At 47.9% G+C, this 12,193-nt stretch overlaps 1 protein-coding gene across 4 annotated transcripts; it reads right to left on the reverse strand.

Annotated features, from left to right (window-relative positions):
* Positions 1-1,132: 1,132 nt before the first annotated feature.
* Positions 1,133-11,342, reverse strand: COPS7A (COP9 signalosome subunit 7A). Of its 4 annotated transcripts, none has more exons than XM_053371717.1 (8): positions 11,220-11,342; positions 9,715-9,925; positions 7,384-7,459; positions 6,013-6,101; positions 5,716-5,918; positions 3,699-3,804; positions 2,399-2,550; positions 1,133-1,748 (listed from the first exon to the last, which is right to left on the reverse strand). In XM_053371717.1, exons 2-8 carry the CDS (start codon positions 9,874-9,876, stop codon positions 1,709-1,711), a joined length of 828 nt encoding a protein of 275 aa, XP_053227692.1. In that variant the 5' UTR covers positions 9,877-9,925; positions 11,220-11,342; the 3' UTR covers positions 1,133-1,708. The 4 variants fall into 4 exon arrangements, with proteins under 4 accessions (XP_053227692.1, XP_053227689.1, XP_053227691.1 ...); XM_053371714.1 differs by having other exon boundaries at positions 2,399-2,553; XM_053371716.1 differs by lacking the exon at positions 11,220-11,342 and adding an exon at positions 11,015-11,142 and having other exon boundaries at positions 2,399-2,553.
* Positions 11,343-12,193: the final 851 nt, after the last annotated feature.

Genomic DNA, 12,193 nt, shown 5'->3' on the forward strand with positions numbered 1-12,193 from the left:
GTTTTATAGCATGATCCAGCTATTAGTAATTTTATTGCTGTGGGTTTCTATTTTGTTTTGTCAGGTGTTATTTTATATATCTGCAACAAAGTTTCTTTCTGGTCACTAATTGTAACAAAGAGATCGACTGATTGAAGAGTCCTAAATTTCCGCTGCTTCACAACTGCAATACAGATGTTCAAGGGTTGCTTGCTGCAGCTAAAAAAAAAAGTATACCAGGGGCCTAAACCCCTGAGCCTCTTGGGCTTGCCGATTGGAAGGTCGGCAGTTCAAATCCCCGCAATGGGGTGAGCTCCTGTCACTCTGTCCCAGCTCCTGCCAACCTAGCAGTTTGAAAAGCACACCAATGCAAGTAGATAAATGGGTACCACTGCGGCAGGAAGGTAAATGGCGTTTCCATGTGCTCTGGTTTCCGTCATGGTGTTCCGTTGTGCCAGAAGTGGTTTCGTCCTGCTGGTCTCATAACCCAGAAAGCTGTCTGTGGACAAACACCGACTCCCTTGGCCTGAAAGCGAGATGAGCACCGCAACCCCATAGTCGCCTTTGACTGGACTTAATCATCCAGGGACCCTTTACTTTTTACCTTTACCTGTACCAGGGATAAGGGATAACTTGTTCATTTTTTCAGATATTAGAAGGTGCAGTGTGGTCTCTCCAGGAATGCTGCAGATTTTTGCTGCCTATGCTACTTCTGACAAAGGCAGGCAAAAATGTTCCTTTTAAACCAGGCCTTTGGTTGATAAAATTTACATCCTATGCCCTTTGTGTTTTTTTGTGGTGGTGGTGGTGGGGCTACTGGGTTGTTGTTTTCATTTTTATTATGTATTTTGTGGATTTATATCTTGATTTTATTCTGTGAACTGCCCTGAGACCCCTGGGTATAGGGCAGTATATTAAGTCCAATAAATAATAATAATAATCCCACTAGTTGGTCACTAATGCAATAAAGTGCAAAGGCCAAGGCTTCTCTCTCCTGTGGCCCCAATCTTCCATTTCAAGCAGGACATGAAATAATTCCGTCCCATGCCAAAGGGAATTCTTAGCTCCACACACATCACCTCCCATCCTGTTTCCCCAAAAAGGGAAGGGTCTCCACTGCAGTAATGAAATGAAACCAAAGTGAAGACAGCTCCTGTAGATATGTCCATAGATTTATTTCTTTAAATCGCTTTATATATTTATACTATTTTTTTCCAAAACAATCCATCCGACACACTCACACACGCCCCCTACCCACCCCTGATCCCAGGAAAGCAAATGATTGAGATGTCAAGCTGCGTCCCGGAGCAAATGTCCCAGGATCTGCTCGCAGAACTAAAGTGGCTAACAGCTGCCAGATTCATTTCCACCCAGGCTTCCACCATATTCTGTTGGGTGCAAAGATAACTGAAACAGAGGTCACTTTATGGCTCTTTAAAATGCACCCCACACGAGGATGGGGACGGGGAGAGACAGAGAAGAGGGAAAGCAAAAGAAGAAGTCGTCGCAGGCAGAAAATAAGTGGGAAGGAATATGAGAGAGCAGCGGAAGGCGAGAATGGATGAAAGTATCAGGGGAGGAGCAAAACGGAAAGAACAAACTACATGCAAGGGGAGAGAGAGAAAGAGAGACTGGGAAAGGGGGAAGGGATTGCACAGAAAGACATCCAGGTTGGAGAAGAAAGCATCACACGTGGGACATCTGCTGCCCTCCCCAGCCAAAGGTCCTGCTAGTTCGACTTGGACCAGATCTTTGCGCTGCCTCGGAGCCTGCAGAGAAGAAAAAGGTGTTGGAATGAGCGCCAGCAGGAATTTCGCGTAAATTAGGGATTTTATAGACACTACATGGTTAATACTGTATTTTTCGCCCTATAGGACGCACTTTTTCCCCTCCAAAAATGAAGGGGAAATGTGTGTGCGTCCTATGGGGCGAATGCAGGCTTTCGCTGAAGCCTGGAGAGCGAGAGGGGTCAGTGCGCACCGACTCCTCTTGCTCTCCAGGCTTCAGGAAGCTATCCGCAAGCCGTGGGAGAGCTGCGCGAAGTCACTTTTGGAGAGCTGCCTGCACCCCGAAGCCTGGGGGCGCGCTGAGCTCAGCGCCCCCCAGGCTTTGGGCTTTGCGCAGCTCTCCCACTGGTTGTGGAGAGCTGCCTGTTCTGGGGGCTGGGGTCAGGGGAAGCTCGGGCTTCCCCCGCCCCAGCCCTGCGCCTGGGGGAAAATAATTTTTTCCCTTTACTTCCCCCCCAAAAAACTAGGTGCGCCCTATGGGCTGGTGCGCTCTATGGGCCAAAAAATACGGTAATCACCAAGCCCCAAGGTAAGGGAGTTGAACTGTAGGCAAAACACAAGGGGTGTCTCTCTGCTTTTCCAGCCCATGTGCAGAGAGAAGATGGCCAGCCTTGAAGAGGATTCCACCTCACCCTTTGCCTTTGGAAGCCTTTTTGCTGGCCTGGCGCTGGTTGGTACCCGGAGCCGGTTCCCGGAGTTCAGAGAGATGCTGCTCAGGATCCTGGGATGTCGCTGCGGCGGCGGCTGCTGTCGTCACTTTAATTGTCTTCTTCAGATTTGCTACCTGCTGGGGCAAGAGGGCAGGGGGAGTGCGGGGGGGAGAGAAACAAGGAGAACAAAATTAAAGTGCCCAAATTAAAGCAAACAAACAACAGCATAGTTCATTACCCTGGAGGCAAAAAAATCCCATGTATGCACCAAGAATACAGGAAAGTTCTCTTCTGGCAGCTCAAGGAGAAGGTAGTTAGGCAGTGCCTCACCAGACTTAACTGAGGGATGTTATCTTCTCAAGGTATCTGATTTCTGATTTAGGTGGTATCTTTCTCTGCAAATGTTTCTGCAGAGTTCTCTGGTGTCCTGCACAGTTTGCTGCAGGGACTTTCCATTTAAACTGAGGCTGCATATTTGTGCGTCATCTGATGTCATAATGATGTCAGATACTGATGATTAGGTTGTCAAAGTTGGCCCACAGGAGTGGGAATGATAAGGATATGGCCTGCCAAGCCGAGAAAGTCCCCCATCCCTGCTCTACATACACTTTATGGCAGGTGAACTAATGCCAGTGTGCTGGAAGAAGCAAAGATCACCAGGGTCGAAATGATGATTCTTCAACATCAACTTCATGGGACTAGTCATGTTGTGCGGGTGCCTGATTATCGTCCTCCAAAGCAACTACTCTATTCCCAACTTAAAAATGGAAAGTGTAATGCTGGTGGTCAACAAAAGAGGTTCAAAGACTCCCTCAAGGCAAGTCTTAAAAAATGTGTTATAAAACCAACAACTGGGAAACACTGGTCTGTGAGCGCTCCAATTGGAGAACAGCCTTTACCAAAGGTGTCATGGGTTTTGAAGACGCTCAAACTCAGGACGAAAGGGAGAAACACACTAAGAGGAAGGCACGCTTGGCAAAACCCTCACCATGATCAACTCCTGCCTGGAAACCTATGTCCCCACTGTGGAAGGATGTGTGGATCCAGAATTGGCCTCCACAGTCACTTATGGACTCACTTGTAATGGAAGACAATCTTACTCGGCTACAAGTGATTGCCAAAGAAGAAGAAGAGAGAATTGCACCTCTGAGTTTAATTCATTTGGGGGAGAGTGTACCGTAGCCGCTCAGTGTTCCAGGACTATAAATGCAGCATAAAACCCTATGCTTCACCACCATGTTAGATACCACGGAGAAGCTCTACCTCAGTCCTGCTCGCTCACCTCGCTCTCAATCTGCTGCTTGAGACCCAGCTGCTGCTCTTTGTGCTGATTAGCCCGGCTCACTTGTTCTTCGATGCTCGAAAGGACGACCTCACAGCCCTGGCACCTGTAAGAGGCAGGCAAAAGGTGAACAAGGCAGGAGAGAGGCCTACAAAGCAGCCAGCAGGTGAACACCTGATGAGAGAAGCTCAAAGGCTTAGAGAAGGAGGAGGAACACAGGCATCAAAACACAATTCTGTAAAATTATAGGAAGCAAAGAAGTGGGAGAGATGGCAGAAGAACATGGGAATTAACATACAGGGCTGCAATACATGCATAAAAATGCCACCATTGGATTTTGCCACTGCTAGGGCCAGGGTTATTTATGCCACAATCCCACTGAAAAAGCTCAGGGTGCAACCACCGAAATTCAGCTTCCGAAGTATCTCAGCTTTTAATTTAAAATAAACCACAAGCACACATGCAAAGTTGTTAGCCCTTACTGCTATAGTGTAAGCTTTCACTGTGCAACCTTCCAGAGAACAAAAGGTTAACAAGATACAAATCCCACAATTAAAACAGAAACTTAAGCAATAAACATAGAATTCAGATATGCCAATGGGCTTGTCCGATATTGAAAGATCCCTGCAGCGGCTCACTGCCAAGTCTGAAACAGTTTTTGCTCAGGTTCCAGAGGCTGCCAAGGTACAGAAGGAACCCCTGTGGGTCACATAAACCTCTGAAACTTGGCTTTCCTGAAATAAAATTGAACTGTAAGAGGGCTACAACAGCAGAAAGAAATTTGCTCAAGTAAAGAACATAGCATGTAAAGCAGAAGGCCTTCCAACTCAGAAGCGCCACAAATACAAATTCACGGTGCAAATGTGACCCAGTGGTTCTTAGATATCATTGATTGTGACAGCTTGTATGGTGCAGAAGGGAAAGCAAAATGTCACAAAAGCTCATCTGATGAAAACAATAGCAGCTAAGTAAGAGGTTCTATTACACTCATATTTTCAGTACCAGCTGGGGGGAAAAAGATTTTAAAATAATTATCAATAGGTGTTTTGGTTAAAGCCCAATCTCAAAAGTTTTAATATCAGCTTGTGGAGGAGCTGAGGATCTGCAGAGCCAAAGTAGGGTGTAAGGTACCTGATGACCCATACCATAACACAGTTTTGATCTGGGGTGTTTTTCTGATTCTTCAGCGTGGCGTTAAGTACATGGGTTGTAGTTAAGGGGAGCCCCATTCCTGCCCCAATCTAAGCTGCTGGAATACAGCATCAGCAAAAGGTAAGCCTGGGTCCCTGGTACCTGAGGGCTGGCCCTTCTTCCACCTGCTAACAAGCAGTGCCAACAAGCTTTTGTTTTTTGTTTTGCAACCTGGGAATCGTCCCAGCTTTCCGTGGGGGGTTGTTTTTTTTTTTTGGTCATACCTATTTCTGACCCTTGAAGTAAAGAGAACATACTGCTTTAAATGCATTGTTGTAGCTTTCTGTGGGGAACTAACAAAGGGAGATGTTCAGGAATTAAAAAGTTTGGTGTATGAAGCCACTTAGCCATTCTCACATCATAACACAAAACGGTTAGCAAAAGAAACACATGGTGGACACTGTGGAGCACCCAACAGTGTGGCGCCAAGGAGGAGGAAGAAGAAGAAGAAGAGTTTGGATTTGATATCCCGCCTTTCACTCCCCTTCAGGAGTCTCAAAGCAGCTAACATTCTCCTTTCCCTTCCTCCCCCACAACAAACACTCTGTGAGGTGAGTGGGGCTGAGAGACTTCAGAGAAGTGTGACTGGCCCAAGGTCACCCAGCAGCTACATGTGGAGGAGTGGAGACGCGAACCCGGTTCCCCAGATTGCAAGTCCACCGCTCTTAACCACTACACCACACTGGCTCTGGAAGAAAGAGTTGCTATTGTTAGATTCCACCCCGCAATAAGGATTACGTCCAGTTCCTTCTGTCAGAAGAACTCAGTTACAGCCTGCCCCACTGGTCTGTGTCTGGCCCGTGCAAGTTCACAGAGTCTTCCTTACCATTCCTGAAGGGTGCGAGTGATGGCGCTGAGCTCCTCCCTGCGGATGTCCCTCCCAATGCTGTAATCGACCTCTAATCGCTGGTTGCGTTGGTCCAGGCTCCCCCGCAGTACATCTGCGTACACGGCCTCAATCACCAAGTCCTCCAGCTGACGCACATTCTTCAGCTGGAGCTGCTCCAGCAGCACTGCGTACGGAATGCACTGTGGGCGGTGGTGGGGACACAAGCTGGCGTGAGGCGCAATCCCCCCAAAGAATGAGGAGGACAGGCAATAGAACAAGAGGCACATAGATTACCTTGAGCTTGGAAGCCAACGTGACAACAGACAGATGGCGCAATTTGTTCTTCTGAGCCTCTGTTAACGGAGGCAGATTCCCGGCTTCGGCTGCTCTCGGGAGAAAGAATAGCTATTATCACAGCAGGTTCAATTCCCTCAAATCTTCGTTGCCAGCTTTGGATTAGGTTCCACCGTCTCTTTCCATGCTCCATCTTTTTTCCAAATTTCTATTGCCCAGTACTTTATTTTTGGGTCAGTCTCAGAGGCCCTGCTCTCAAACCGCTAAGGTGGGTTCTCCCCTTCAGCAATGGCAAACATTTACATAAGCAGAACACATACATACACAGTGATTTCCCCCCCAACCATCCAGTAATCCTACACACACACACACACACACACACACACACACACACACACACACTTTTTGGGATATAGACCCTGAAAGCAACAAATCCAGAGCAGGCCAGCAAGTCTAAATAAATGCAGCTTCTGCGTTTCAGAACATCTACCCACCCCATTCAAATAATATTTGATGTTATCGCTACCAGTAAAGGTAAAGGACCCCTGGACGGGGAAGTCCAGTCAAATGGGACTATGGGGTGCAGCACTTATCTTGCTTTCAGACCGAGGGAGCTGGCATTCGTCCACAGGCAGCTTTCTGGATCATATGGCCAGCATGACTAAACTGCTTCTGGCACAACAGAACACCGTGACGGAAGCCAGAGCGCACGGAAACGCTGTTTACCTTCCCACCGCAGCGGTACCTATTTATCTACTTGCACTGGTGTGCTTTCAAATTGCTAGGATGGCAGGAGCTGGGACAGAGCAACTGGAGCTCACTTCATCATGAGGATTCAAACCGCTGACCTTCTGACCGGCAAGCCCAAGACACTGAGGCGTTTAGACCACAGTGTCACCCGCATCTAACCACCCCATTCAAGCAATATTTGCTGTTATCGCTACCACTCCAGAGCCTGCCCAAGAACTGAGAGCCATTCTGCTTATATGCAGCACAAGCCCACCGTACTTGGCCAGAGGCAGTAGAAAAAGGAGTTGCAACAAAGAAGGGGAGGATACAAAAATAGAGAAGACAGAGCAGATTAGCGAGATCACAAGCTATTGGACAACTTCCACAATACTTCAATATCCAATGGCCCCATTTTGTATCCTCATCTCCTTTCTAATCTATAGAAATGTCACCCACATCCTTCTGCAATTCTTGATCCTAGGCAGGATTGTTCCTGAGCTGGTACACCCTGATTTAGGGTAAAGGTTTTTATTTTATTTCTCCAGATCCCTTAACTGCATTGCCTCTGCTCTTGGTTTTCTATACCTTCCCTCACAATCACAAATGTCAGTTCCTGTTTCCCAAGAACAAGAGAAAACATACCTAAGTAATCTGAGTATGTCCCATACGCAAAGACTGTGAGCAGGCGGAATACAGCGGCGAACTCACTGTCAGCTAGCTGAAGGGAAGGGGGGAAGGGGGGGGAGAAACACCAGTAGAAACATATGAGAAATTACAAACATTCTATTTGCTTACAAAATCCTTTCCAATCTGTCTCAAAGGGAGCACAAGTTTAATTGCTAATGAAACCGAATTTTGCCCTTGCTCTTTTATTAAACAGGATTCTTGCCCACAAAGGTTGTGAGCAGTGAATATTATGGGCCTGTTTCACGAACTTCCACCCCAGCTGGAGAGAAACTTAGGCCACCTTCTCAGGAATATGGTAAACCTCTGTATGGGCTGTACTGCTCTAGACAAAGGTGGGGGCTCACAAGATGTAGCGTCCCTCCATATAATAATTTTACAGTCCCTGTATGCAGAGAACTAGATGCTAGGCAGAAGAGTTCTAGTGTGGTCTTCTCTTAGAAATGCTAGTTTTCTGTCATTTACTGACATATGTCCCCACTGCGGCCCAGAATAATCCATTCAAAGGTCTACCACCTCAATGAGAACCATGTCAGCGTGTGTTTGTTGCACACTCCTAACAACTTTCCTCATCTTAAAGGTAAAGGGACCCCTGACCATTAAGTCCAGTCGTGACTGACTCTGGGGTTGCGGCGCTCACCTCGCTTTATTGGCCGAGGGAGCCGGCGTACAGCTTCCGGGTCATGTGGTCAGCATGACTAAGCCGCTTCTGGCGAACCAGAGCAGCGCACGGAAACGCCGTTTACCTTCCCGCTGTAGTGGTACCTATTTATCTACTTGCACTTTGATGTGCTTTCGAACTGCTAGGTTGGCAGGAGCAGGGACCAAGCAACAGGAGCTCACCCCATTGCAGGGATTCAGACCACCAACCTTCTGATTGGCAAGTCCTAGGCTCTGTGGTTTAACCCACAGCGCCACCCGTGTTCCTCATCTTGGCTGGCTGTATTTTAGAGGTGCTCAAATTGCAACTTTTTGTAGCTGAGAAAATGCAATCCCTGCTCAGCCAGAAAGCTTACTGGATGACTGTCACTCAGCCTAGCCTACTACACAGGAAAATGGGATAAATTTATAATCTAGCCAGATTTTCAAGAAGGTTGAGAGGGTGAAGAGCAGAATACCTATTTTTCCTCCCTGCCACTACAGCAAGCTTTTCTTACTATGTATTAGGATTCTGTGCTGCTGTCATTGAAAAGTATTTAAAGGAACACTGTATGACAGCTTAGGAAAATGGTATACTGGCAATGGCTTCCATATGGACTTCTCTGGCAAATGACCCCTAAATATCAGTTATGAACCTTCTAAGCACTGCAGAGGATGCACCATGTAGAGCACTAGCTAGTCCTCACCATTATTCTGGCAAATTAATAGCATGCCAGGGAAGACACACTAGCCCTCCCTTAACGCCACCCATCGTGAGGGAAAATCAGCAGCCCTACAGGGAAGCTTGTGTGCCATTACTGATGACCTCATTCCAGAATCCCAGGTGGCTTTCAGGAACCCCAGGGCTCCACAAATGCTGTATGAAAAGCGCCTACACATAGCATGTTTCCCTCCATCATTATGGGGAAAGGCCCCTAATCCCCATTCATTACTACACGCCAGTTTGTAGCAGATAGCGAGAAACCTGCTGAAGCTGCTCATTTAAACCTAGCACAGAAATAAAGTTGTCAGGTGGTGTGAAACACTGAAACCCTGCTTTGTAGGGAAAATGTGTGAGATGTGTGTGTATATATATATGTAAAGGTAAAGGGGCCCCTGACCATTAGGTCCAGTCGTGACCGACTCTGGGGTTGTGGTGCTCATCTCGCTTTACTGGCCAAGGGAGCCGGCGTACAGCTTCTGGGTCATGTGGCCAGCATGACTAAGCTGCTTCTGGCGAACCAGAGCAGCACACGGAAACGCCGTTTACCTTCCCGCCGGAGCGGTACCTATTTATCTACTTGCACTTTGACGTGCTTTCGAACTGCTAGGGGGCAGGAGCAGGGACTGAGCAATGGGAGCTCACCCCGTCACGCGGATTCGAACTGCCGATCTTCTGATCGGCAAGTCCTAGGCTCTGTGGTTTAACCCACAGTGCCACCCGTGTCCCTAATATATATATGTGTGTGTGTGTGTGAATATATATATTCATGGTGTTATGTCAGAGCTGAGAGTGGCTGCCTTGCCTACCCTAAATAGAGGTATGAGGGTTTACTCCAATTTGGGGGGAAGGGAGTGGATTCCTTCATCCACCTGCTTAGAGCACTATAAGGTTCCCTAGGCCTTTGTCTCCCAAATCTCAGAGCTCACCTCGCGAACGTTGGGCATGTCCAGCAGCTCCCCAAAGACGTAAATGCCAGGGGCTTCGAGCACTTGATGAATGAGGCTGGCCAGGGCAGCTCCACGGGCAGACTTCGCCAGCAGCAGGAACTGCTCCTGGTTCTGCCCCGTCACCTTCACCTCAGCTGCCATGATGTCACCAAGTCAGCCTGCTTCAGGGCCAGACCGCAGCCTCCACAAGCTAAAGGAAGGAGTAAGTTTGACAGCTGAAGCTTTCCCTCCCATTCGTTCCCCGGAACAAAAAATCCACATTAAACATGTATGGTGGTACCTTGGTTTGCAAACAGTCTGGTTTGCATACATTTTGGATTACAAACACATCAAACCCGGAAGTGCGTGTCCCAGTTTGCAAACTTTTTTTGGATTACAACCCATTTTTTTGGGTTATGAACAAAAAATTTTTGGAGCATTCTCTGGGCAACTCAAGAGAACATGAAAGAATAACATTAACATTTCACAATACAATACAAACATAGTAAGATTAAAACAACATCAAAATATACTTCTGATTAGCTGAGCCCTAGCATATCTGCTCATATAAAGAGCAGCAGCAGGTTTATTATGGGACCAACAATTTAACCCGATGGACGGTAGAATTTTTTGGTTAACTGCTTAACAATCCAGGTAGCCAAAGAAGGCTGCATTGCTAGCCTGATCCCACCCATGTCCCACTTACTTGGGAGCAAGGCCCGCTGAATTCACTCGGGCTTACTTCTGAGTAGACTATGCTGCAGTTTACAAAGGCGGCTACACCCTGCCAACTCAGGGCTGTGTGTAAGGTGATAAAGAGCACAGGGGCAGATCCGTTTGGGTATGCAGGGCCTGTTCCAGGGAAAGGAAAGGTAGGTGGTGATGGGGGAAGGAGAGTGGGGAATGGGGGGGTGTGATGCAGGAGGGCACCAGCAGGATCAGCGCAAAGAACCTGAGGGATAGAACAGGTGGCAGAAAGGGAGGTCCACCGCCTGCTTTTCAGGCATAGCTGTCAACTTTTCCCTTTTCTTACTATTCGGAATAAGGGACTTTCCCTTAAAAAAATGGGAAACGTTGACAGCTATGTTTTCAGGTGAGCGATCCAGGGCCAGTCCAATACATTTTGGTGCTTGAGGTGGACCCCAAAAATGGTGCTCCACTTCCCCAATAAGGAAAAAGGGGTGAGGGAAGACTACATTAATTATTATTATTACATTAAGGACAAGGTGGGGGTGGGGAAAAGAATGACATGGGGGTCTGCTGCCCCTGTGAATCCTGTCGCCTGAGGCGCTCGCCTCACCTTGCCTCGTGTGTGGGCCAGCCCTGAATAAATAAAGGTCAAGATCCGGATCTGCTGCCCCTGTGGATCCTGCTGCCTGAGATCCCCTCTCCTCTTGCTTCCTGGGTGGGCCGGCCCTAGCAGTGGGGGGCCCAGACCCACCTCCCTCGCGTCTCCTCCTCCACCTCAGGCAGAGGAGACAACCGCTTGCCAGGCCGCTCCCTACCTGAGGACTTTCCCTTCCCCGCTGCTGGGGAGACCCTCTCTGCCAAGAGACAGACCACTTCCGGGTTGGCGGCGTCACAGCTGCCCTCCAGGCCACGCCTCCTCGCGCCGCCGCCTCATTGGCCGGCTCTTCGCTTGGCCACGCCTCTCTTATCCCTCCACGGCGGAGTCGCTTTCCGGGCGGCGAGGTCGCCTCTATAAAGGGGCTTCGGCCGTGCGTCTATGTTTGCTTTCGTTTGGGCGGGAAATCGCCCGTATGTTTTACCTCACGCTTGAATAAGGGCCGTTTGCCTGAGGGAAAGTCCTGTCCACCCAAGATCATATTAGTCTATTTCCTTCATAAAATGTAATAAATCGCTTGGTGGTTCAAACGCAAACAAAAAAAAACACCTCAAAAGCGGTTTGCGAAAAGCTAAAACGGTTAAAACCGCGAAAGACATTCACAAGCCCGCGCTTGTAAAAATATACGAAAGTTAAGATGGTAGATTACCTCAACTTTCTAAGCACTTTACATTGTGGGCATATGGAATAATATAACTCGGTGGCCAATCGCCAGCCGCACACCAAAATCCTGGCCAAATAAGCCTCCCTCCTAAAAAATAAAAATAAAATACAGATCAAAACGCGGAGTGAGAAAACATGCCTGCCCTTTTGCTCCACGTTTTGGCAGTTTTAAGGCTGGCTCTAGAGTACAGGATTTCCTTTCAGCGACAGGAAAATGTTTGTTAAAAATAAACGAGGCAGAGTACCTTTGAGCATGTGCAAAGTACCCCAAATTCCCCTCACAAAACCTAATCTCTTTCCCACTATCAGAGTTTCCCAAACTTGGGTCTCCAGCTGTTTTGGGACTAAAAGTCCCATCATCCCTAGCTAGCAAAAAAACAGGGCTCAGGGATGATGGGAACTGTAGTCCCAAGAAACAGCAGGCGACCCAAAAATTTGTGGAAAAATGGGATGGTTATAGAAGATATGTTC

The sequence above is a fragment of the Podarcis raffonei genome, chromosome 17, assembly GCF_027172205.1.
Source record: "Podarcis raffonei isolate rPodRaf1 chromosome 17, rPodRaf1.pri, whole genome shotgun sequence".
Classification (NCBI taxonomy): domain Eukaryota; kingdom Metazoa; phylum Chordata; class Lepidosauria; order Squamata; family Lacertidae; genus Podarcis; species Podarcis raffonei.

Excerpts from the sequence above, each read along its gene's own strand:
- COPS7A (XM_053371714.1), bottom strand. The coding sequence starts at position 9,876 with ATGGCAGCTGAGGTGAAGGTGACGGGGCAGAACCAGGAGCAGTTCCTG. Across the intron at positions 5,919-6,012 it reads CGTTGGCTTCCAAGCTCAAG|TGCATTCCGTACGCAGTGCT; the intron begins GTAATCTATGTG and ends CACCGCCCACAG. Across the intron at positions 3,805-5,715 it reads ACTCGCACCCTTCAGGAATG|GTGCCAGGGCTGTGAGGTCG; the intron begins GTAAGGAAGACT and ends TGCCTCTTACAG.